The 10,213-nt window shown below is 35.7% G+C and overlaps 1 protein-coding gene across 2 annotated transcripts; it reads right to left on the bottom strand.

The window, feature by feature from the left end:
• Nucleotides 1-5,494: 5,494 nt before the first annotated feature.
• On the bottom strand, nucleotides 5,495-8,841 carry LOC133697691 (GATA transcription factor 8-like). 2 transcript variants are annotated; one of them, XM_062120418.1, is made up of 4 exons: nucleotides 8,614-8,841; nucleotides 7,936-7,999; nucleotides 7,339-7,626; nucleotides 5,495-6,729 (listed from the first exon to the last, which is right to left on the bottom strand). In XM_062120418.1, the coding sequence occupies exons 3-4, from the start codon at nucleotides 7,591-7,593 to the stop codon at nucleotides 5,926-5,928; spliced, it is 1,059 nt and encodes a 352-aa protein (XP_061976402.1). In that variant the 5' UTR covers nucleotides 7,594-7,626; nucleotides 7,936-7,999; nucleotides 8,614-8,841; the 3' UTR covers nucleotides 5,495-5,925. The 2 variants fall into 2 exon arrangements, with proteins under 2 accessions (XP_061976402.1, XP_061976403.1); XM_062120419.1 differs by lacking the exon at nucleotides 8,614-8,841 and adding an exon at nucleotides 8,080-8,573.
• Nucleotides 8,842-10,213: the final 1,372 nt, after the last annotated feature.

Below are 10,213 nucleotides of genomic sequence, written 5' to 3'. Positions count from 1 at the left end.
TTATAATAATGCTAAAGAAACACTAAAAAGAGTCATGATAAGGAGGTTCACTAGAGCCACAACCTAATATAAATATCACCATGTTTCCTTGTTGTTCCTGCCCAACCGACCACTCAGATGACTCCATTGTCTCATCATTACAATATATATTTTCGTATATCTCACTCGTATTTCCATTCACATTTTTTAGTCTTCTTCCTACTTCTCTAGGCATGGATTTATTTATGGCACAAATGATTATACTTTGGACCGTATTTGATCGACTTTTTTAACAACACATATCCTTAGTCGTATTTGTCAAGTGAGAAATTATCAGCATATATATATATGTACTTAAAATATGATCACATTTTTGTTCAGTTACATTAATCTTCACTGTTCTAGATTCCATTCCATTCCATTTCTTTAACGTTTATGTTTTATTATATACATTTCACGTGCCAACAGCATGCCTGGTTAGTTTTGGTATCATGATTCATGAACAACAAGATATATAGTTCGTATCTCTTTCTCCCTTTTGGATTAAACTAAACCTAGTTCGTCCCGCTGCTAAATATTTACATTTAAGTACATCTTAGTAAAATTGGATATTTGTTTTTTGGATGGTGCATGTGTTAGTATCGATATGTGTTTAAATAAAATATAATTATCATCTGGTAAAATAAAAATAAAAAAACACGATTTTAACATATTTTTAAGTGAAAAGTATTTTGAAAAGCACATGATTTTTTTCCTGTTTAAAAACATTATCCGGTCGATACTCATTTTTATTTTGAAACTAAAGAAGATATTACTGATTAATTATAAAGAAAAAATGTGTTTTACTTTTGAGATAAAATATGATATATATCCCTATTTTTAATAAAAAGAAACACAATTGTTTATTGTGGGATCCATTTTTTTTAAAATCACAAGTTTAAAGATATACACTAGTGTTTTGCTGAGCTCTATTCCGGAATTCTTTTTAATTAAGAATTATTTTTATATAATTATACACTCGACTATTTTTTAATTTAAGAATTATTTTTATGAAAAATGCGTGCGTGTTCATGTACAATGCAAGTTTAAGATCAGTCATAAATTATTTAATATAAATGAAGTGTATTTGTTTAAATATTCTTATTAGCATATCCCTTGCCGCCAGTCATTTTATATTCCAAAAGCACACCGGTAAAATCTCCAATTAAAAGACAATTCTTAAAAGCACTTTGCACTGATGGGTGGGGTGAGAAGCACGCAGCTAGCTAGGACAGCAGACAATAGTAAAAAAAAATCCTGAAAAATCAAGCAGCCTAAACGATAATCATTGCCAAACCAAGAGTATTGTCTATGTGAAAGCATGACATTTTTGTGAAGCTTCCATCTCTCAAATTCGACATTTGTTCCGCAGCAGACCCCTTTTAGTCTTCCATGTCACAGAGCATCGAAGGAGTCAAACTCGTTGTAAATTTTCATGATTTGGCCAGTCGAAAGTCGAAACACGACATCGACACGCCTTTTTTTTTTTATATATATATATATATATATATATATATAATTTTCTATCGATCCTCGTCCAGCAGCTTTCTAGAATGGCAATGGTGTTGGAAAATCTGCCAGTTTACATCACCTAGATAATTATAGCAATTAGATTAGACGGCACTACAAGCAATCCCTTATGTTAGGCCACACTATCAATCCATTAGGGTTTGACAAAAACCACCAAATTAAAGCCATTGTATAGTTCCTGGCCGGTGATTTTTTTTTTCCAAACCACTAATCATTTATTCATTCCTGATTTTTTTTTCAAGAATGTGAATCATTACTGTTAAAGCTTCTTCAGCTTGGTTCGTCAGGTTGGTAATCTGATGATCTCGAATCCATTTTAAATTTAATTTTATATTAAATAAAAAAAATTAACTCGATTAAAATTGATTGATCAACCCAAAACCTGATCAATTCTATTAAAACTTAGTTTTCATCTTTTATATGACTTTTTTAAAAACAATATTATTGCTTTTTAAAATAAAACAAAATAACTTTTAAATTGACGCATAATTAACCGGGGTTTTCAACGGGAAAAAACAAAAATCTAATCTAGCAATTGGACAATCAACCATGCTCGAGTGGGCAGATTCCATCACTAATCGTGGCAATGGGGACACATAATGAGTCGATGGAAGCACACAACTTGTAAAGGACTCTTCATCTATCAATCTGATGTCTTCCGACTAAGGAAGGTTTGCCATGGAGTGTTGACCTGGATGTGGATGCAGTGCTTGTGCGATGGAGTTTGTGTCTTCCAGGCATGTGAGAGGCAACAAAGATTTGTCCTGTAAATAAATGAAGTAGGGCAGACACACATTAACTCTGCCTTGTGGTTGCATCATTATTGGCCGTCTCAGCATTGATTACTACACGTGTATGACACATAATCGGAGGCTGCTGATATGCCGTCACGGTGGCCGCAGGCGGCGGGCTTGCTGGTGGATTTGTTTTCAACTTAAATCTTCAACCTCTAGGACCAGCTAGTTGTGATTTAATTAATGAGTATTAATTATATAAGAATGATGCCATTTCATTCCATAAATTGTTAATCATTCTTCATATTCACTATAATTTTTATCAAAAGACTCAGTCCCTCCTTATTTTTCATATAAACGTGGGGTATTTTATTCTGACATAATACAAATTATTGAGATATTATTTTTTTTCAAGGAAATTGACGTAGAAAACGTAACCTTAGCTAAGCTTTGCACATTTGCCTGTGTGTCTGATTAATTTCTGTTTGGGCTCATCCTGGCCCGAGCTGAGGTTTAAATTTCCTTGGACCACAACGAGTGAATAGTTTTAGGATGTTTGAAAGTGTGATAATGGTTATTTTTTAAAAAAAATTTATTTAAAAATATATTAAAATAATATTTTTTTATTTTTAAAATAAGCTTCTACGGTTTCTGCCTTCTCCATCCACTACAGACGATCAAAGTCCAAGGAATGCTGGGATTTCGAGCATCGTGTTTTCTGTAAAACTATTCTCAGGTCAGCCCATTTTCCTAAGTAGGCTTAGCCTAAACCCAAATATCACATGTTTCATTATTGAAGGCAATTGCATTATTCATTCCATCAGGCCTTACCCAAAAATAGCTGTAATTTTATTTGTAAAGCCCATAATGAGTTTATAACTCCCTTTTTTTTTCCTTTCAAAAACAACGACGCTAAGCATTAACTTTCACGGTCACCATCAAGCTGTACAAAGTCCAAGTGCTCTAAAATAGTATTTCAACTATAGTTATTTAATTCATATTAATTTGCATGTACGGTTATATTCTGAGATGTAAATTATTTTAAATATAATGTTTTTTTTTAAAGTGTCGTGATATTTTTTTTGTATTTTCATCATATTTGAAAATATAATTTTTTTGATTAATGTTTTTATAAAAATAACTTTTTCTATTAATATATCTCTTATTTATCTTATTCAATATAATATTTTTTAACTGAAATCATAGTTTTTGTTTTTAAAAAAAAAATTAAGATTGTTAATATAAATTAACGAAAAAAGATCAAAATAGTATGTTCATATTTTGTGTAATTAAAAGTTTAACAAGTAATAAAATGTAATAAAATTATGATTAATTTAAATAAAAAATTATAATAATATTAAAAAATTATCTCAAAACTAAAAAGTGTCTGAATTTAAAAATTAAATTTTGAAATGTAAAAATAATTCCAAAAAAAATATGAAAAACACCAAAAAAAAAATAAAAAATCAACAAGATGCATGTAGCTTTTCATGTCGTGCACTCATTATCCACCACTTATTTAAAACAAAAAAAAAAACATGACGGACAATAAAAACAATCATGTGTCACAATGCAGCAAATATGCACGCCCCCGGCAAGAATCGAACTTGCGACTTCAATTTTGCTGACCACTTCAGTTATACCATGAAATTGGTGTAAAACAACTAAAAATATTTTAAGATTTTTTATTATTCATATAAATATTAAAGCACTATAAAAAAAAACCCAGTTATTTTAGGATGTTTAGGCAATTATAGGGTTTTTTTTTATTACTATTATTATAAATTAGAGATTTAAACTTGTGATACTGGACCTTTTAAGTGGAGGAAGAAAAAGAAACCCTTGTGCTTGCATATTCATGCGTGAAATGAGACAATGGGGTTCACTCCAAATTAGGTCGTTAAGGCCTTTCAATTTGGTGATCGAATAGACAATTCTTGCTCTCGGTACGTTGTCATTCTTGCAAAATCAAAGCATAAACGTAAAACATGTCTTTGAACACAATGCCACACCTTATGATTAAAATGTTCAATCAAACTTTAAACTTGTGGAAGCAAACTATAATGATTGATTCAATCTATTTTTTGTGTTCTTTTCAACACTAATTATTCTTCACTGTGACTTTTCTGTGGTGGTGTAGGGTCAGATTACGACGTTTTGCCAGATGCCCCGTTAACAAATTAAGGCGTGGTTATGATGATTACGTGGGCTGAAGTTTAAGCAAGCAAAGTCCTCCTGGTAAGATTATTTCTTGCTCATATCTATTCGCTGTCACCTGCCTGGTAGCCTGTGGCACCAGGTTGGTATGAAGCCGAATTCCTTTATTAATCTGACTTGTCTTGGAGAATTGGTTTTTGTTCAAATTATTTAGTTCTGGACATCATGGCTGGGCCACATTAACGAGCAGAAGCAAGATTGAATTTCATATGGGAATCCAAAGATCCCAATAGTTCTTTTTCTCTTGCCAACTAGCTGCTAGCTTTTCCTTATTCGGGCTATGAACAAGACGAGTCTGCATCGCATTGTTCCATGATTGCATGTTCTCAATCGAGGCCATTGTCTCATGGGGAAGTTAAAACGTGACGCCTGTTATCGCCAGGCTATTTGATTCCCACCCCAGAGACATGGATTTCATTATTTTCATAGATGCAGTGATTCATCAATATCCCCTTAATGTATATGCTGATGCCTGTACCAAAGATGAACAGTTTTACCCTCGAAGGTGCCAGGACTTTTTCTCGATCTTGCCTTCCACCTAATTCATTATAACATCTGATGAAATCAACTGCACAGAGTTGAATTTCCTCGTGAATATAAGGTTGTGATCACTCAAGATTGTTATCAGATTTCCAATCCACCAGATCACTAGGGAGCACATCCATCATTTGTGCAGCTCACTTGTTTGATGGTTCATCAAGATGATTCGTTAACTTCAAAGTGATCTGACAGAATTTGCTAATCTCCTGAATTCTCTCGACAGTAATGCTCTCAATTCACCGAGCATCAGAACTAGATAGTAGATTGATCCACAGATGTGGTGCAAGAAGCTCAATTACCATTGAGCATAGAATCCAGGCATTCTTGGATATACTTCTCCAATCAAGAAAGCTGAGACCATTAAGGTATTGACAAAGCATTAAAAAAACCCAGGCTTCGCAGACAGACGAACATAGCTGAAATGTGGAATCTAAAAATTAGAACAGTGCCGTGCATGGGAGAAGGAAATTGAGGATTGATGAATCATTACATCTGCTCAAAATCCATTACTCGTCTCAGGATTTTTTACTACAAATTGGACTGCAAAAAGAATACTCATGGCCAAAGAAAACAGGGAAAAGAATGCAAAAGAGAAACGAACACAGACTCTCAATACCTAGTTACCTTAATTAAGAACCTACCCTTGACTGACTCTAAAACTCTACTATCCCTTAAGCTTCCATTATGCTCTAACCCTTTTCTGAGTTCTTCCTTACAGTGCTTCTCTATTAGCTAAAATTGTGGTCATCTAGTGCTATTTCCCCCATTCCATCCCTGTACAAAATCCAATGAACAAAGAAAACAGTGAGCGAGCAGCATGACAGTGAAATTAGGGGGCCGGAAAAGTGAAATGATCCAACAGGAACACCGTTCTCTACATCCTCCCTCACATGTAATCCATTGCAGGGTTGCTCTCATTTGGAATAAACTCTGGCGAGTTGACCATCATTGTAGCAGGTCTGCTGGTAGTAATTTTCTCCCCAGCCTTTGCTCTCATCTCAACAACTTTCTTATGCGAATTAGAGTGCAGGGAAGGAACAAAGGTTGGACTGGCTGCAGGCCGGTACTCAGGGAAAAGCCGGCCCGACTTGTATCGAACACCGCAGGCATTGCAAAGGGTTTTTGGACCCATTGGTCCTGCTCTCCATTGTGGGGTCTTGGTTATCTCACAATGCATGCATTTCCTAACTGCTTGCTGTGGCTGTGAGTTTTGATTCATCTCCACAGTACCTGACGGAACAATAAACTTAATTTTCTTCTTCTTCTTGTGTTCTGGGTCAACATGCTCTGGTATCTTGATCACAAGTCTTGACTCGGCAAAGCTCTCAGAATCTGAAGGGACCCTAGGGGAAACAAATTGCTGGGGCACCTCAGTGATCGACGATGTTGGCGAAACGAGTTGCATTGCAGGGCGAGGAGTGAATGCAGCAGGGCGAGGACGCTTGCTGCGAGCACGCCCACATTTGCCAGAAGCAACAACTTCGGGGCTGCGAGGTGCATTTTTCTCTCCTGAGCAGTCGCTACTGCTCTCAAGGACAGAAACTGGGCTGGAAGTCTGGAACTGGTGGTGTGGTGTCGAGTCCTTTTTGTCGACAGACGCAGACTCCTCTTTCTTCATTGTCAGGCTCCCCCCAGAGAAGGAATCCTCCACAAAGTTCGATAGCCATTCCAGCTGAACAATATCTTCGTACTGCAACACAAAATCACATATTTTAAATTCCAAAAACAAATTCCAATCTGTACACACAAAATTAAACCAGCACACAATGAGTTCCACCAATTCAAAATCAAATATTGCTTCGAATTAAAGTCTAAACAACCTTAATTAGCATCTAACAATTAAAACATTTTAGTCAATGACAGCTCATAATTGATTGACAACATTAATCTTTTCATTAAAGATAATTAATTAGCAATCATAACCTGAATTTCTCAGTTGCTTGACACACAATTAACATTAACAAAAAAAAAAAAACACCCTCTGCTTTTCTGGTGGGCCTATAAAGGTTATAACAGCTTGCACATAATAATAATTTCACTTTAAGTAAATCACATGACAACCCACGTGACTTACACAACTGAACCAAAATAAAAATAAAAAAATCCAGCGTGTCGCCGACAATACATACAATTTCTAAAACACCCCTGGACACCAGAAATCAAAGGCTTTCAAATTCTGACACGAATTGCCAGCGTGGCAGTCAATGACATCACAGCACACAAAATCCAACGGTTAAAATTAGCGACACCGAATTACAGAAAACAAAAGCCGCGTGTAAAATTAATTAAATCAACTCACCGGAACGGACAACTCGGCGGAGAGGTCAGAGGCAGAACCGGGGAGTGAGTCGGACTGAGTCGACCAAATACCAGGAAACGAGTTATCATCGTTGTCAATGAAACAACTAGCATGGTTGTTTGTGGTGGTGCAGTCAGGCAAACTAGCGTCGACATCATCAGACGGGAAGTCTAAGAGGTCGTCGATGTGGTCGAAGAAGCTTCCACAATCTATCTCGTCCATGAAACCAGTAGAAGTATTTGTTTGTCCAATCATTTTCTCTTCACTTCTCTAAAACTTCTTTTTTTCCTGAGAAATTTTTTAGCTTGTGAGAAAAATAAACAGAAAAATAGTAATGGGCAAAACGTAATACTACTATATGTGTAGTAGTAACGTAATAATTAAGAGTGGTTTGTGGCGTTTTTTTCTGTGGGTCTTTGAAAAAGTTAGAAAATAAAAATGTTTAATTTTCTCTCTGTCAATCCATTATGGATTGTATTTTAGAAAAAATGCTACGCGTTTATTAGGTCAAGAGAAAAATAATATCCCTGCTTTACTTTTCTTATTTGGAATTTTAGCAGTGTGGAATTTGAAATCTAATTTGGGAAAGAAAATTACCTTGAGGAGGGAGGGAAGGGGGTTCTTGGTAATTCGAATTTTGGAAGTTTGTGCTTTCAAATTCCTGCAAAACAAATATATAATTAATTGATGCTTAATTGTTGTTTATGAAATGCTACTGGACAAACATTGAAATGAACCTACTCGAATTCTTGGAATTTGTTCGAGGAAATATCTTAGTTTAATGCTTAATTTGATTGCCAACAAATTTGAGGAAAGCAGAGAAGGGAACCCAGTTTGGCTCTGAAATCGGGAAAATACATTGAGTTTTCTCGAGTTCTTTCCTTTGTTTCACAGCAGCCAAACAAGGTTGCCATTCATCTAAATTAAGCAATTAACCCTCAAGTGAAATAAACCATGCCGGCATTTGAAATTCACGTTTGAAAAACAATTTAAAACCCAATTTGAGAAACAGAACAACTAATTAAGCTCAAAACCACAAAAAACGCAGAGCCAAAACACAAATGGTTTCCCGCCCAAAACCCAAAACAATGCTGAATTTCTCTCGGAGAAAAGAAAAACCCAGCAGCCAACAGAATGTAATCCAGCCGACACTTGAAATTCACATTCAATAACAGTTTGAAAACCCAAAGGAAGTGCTCAGTTTCTCACAAAGAAAGCAAAACCAAGCAGCCCAGATACAGAAGCAGTACTATTAACCAACGAGCAGTGCATTACCTTATAGAGAGAGGTAGAGAGGGCGGTAGGAGTGAAGTGAGGTGAAGAGAGGAGAGGGGAATGTGTGATATGTGTTTGAGTTTTGAAACAGGGAGGAAGAGGTGGGTGGGTAGTACTAATAGTGTTAGTAGCAAGTGATTGAAGAAGGAAAGGAAAGGGCGCTATATGGTAGTTGAGCCTCCTCCTTCATTGCTAGCTAGCTGTACTTTTTTTACTACTATCCTTCTTCTTCACCTTCTTCTTCACTGTCTTGATGTTGAAGTCTTCTCTCCCTTCCCCTCTCTCTCTCTCTCTCTCTCTTCTTACCCACATGGGTCCCACACCACCTCCCACCGCACCTCCCCTTTTTTTAAAAAAAATTCCCTCTTTTTTTTTTCTTATTTCTTTCTGTGTTTTGTAACTTTTGTTGGTGTTAATGGACATCTTGCTCAATCAGTAAAAGTGATTGTCTTGAAATTACAATATATATATATATATATTTTCAAAAACACAATTATTAATAATAGGGATAAGAGATAACACTTATATTTGTCCTCTCTATTTGTTATCAGTAGTTTATTCTCTCCCTGTATTCCCTTTTTGGTTAATTTTCTCCCGTGATAGAAAAAAATACAGGTAAGTCGAGCCAATAGATAACGATCTCTAATCTCCATAATTCATGCACCGTGTGTGACGTTAAAGAAATAACGCGTTAATAAATAAATAAATAGAGATTAAAGGGTAAAAAATAAAAAAAATGAAAATAGCAATAGGTGTGATAAGACTAATTTTAAAAATCACAGAAATTGATTTTATATTTTTCAAAACATACTCCGTCTAATTTTACCGACTAGTTAATTTCCAGATCGATAATACAAAGAGTTTCTTTGACCACAAACAGACAAAACCCAATTCAAAGTACAAAGAGAGTGGTACAATGTTGAATGTTGTACTGCTATTTTCGACCCTCCTCTCACACTTTCTTCTCTTAAACAGTGATTTCATGTCTTAACAATTTCTAGAATATACACTTTACAGCGGTCCACTTCAATTCCAACTAAGCAGCCTTTTTTTTTCCACAGGTGTCCTGAAAATGGGAAAGGCTTTGCAAGCAATTAAAGGAGATGATTAATGTAGGGTTTGATAATTAATGGAGGTCTAGTCTTGATAAAAGTGCGGGCACACCAGAAAAACGTTCTGCATGGGCCTAACACAAGATGACGGGCTCTCTCACACAACCCTTCGTCTCCTTTCACTGTCCTTCAGCTGACTTGAGGTTTACCCCATGGCCTCTGCATCAATCCCTTCAGAAATACTCTTCTCTCCTCTCTGCAAAAAGAATTCAATGTTAATTGAGAGGGTAGTGTTCTCATGCACCCTTTTTTGACCCTTTCTTTTTTAACTAACTTGGATCGCACTCCTTGAATCATTTCCTTCCGAAAGACTTCTCTAACTTTGAAAAAGCTAGGAAGTTTGGTAGAATTCCCAAATACATTCCAAGGCAGCCATAGGTTAGGCTCCATGCACTACTGGAAATTGAGCAGCTGCCATCATGGAAGAAAGAAGATGCTACAAAAACTTAGGAAAAAAGGCCGGTGTAATTCCTCCTTCTTATTATTGA

Source organism: Populus nigra, chromosome 6 (assembly GCF_951802175.1).
Source record: "Populus nigra chromosome 6, ddPopNigr1.1, whole genome shotgun sequence".
NCBI lineage: Eukaryota > Viridiplantae > Streptophyta > Magnoliopsida > Malpighiales > Salicaceae > Populus > Populus nigra.
The sequence above is the reverse complement of the archived record's forward strand: the minus strand, read 5'-3'. Positions and strand labels throughout refer to the sequence as shown.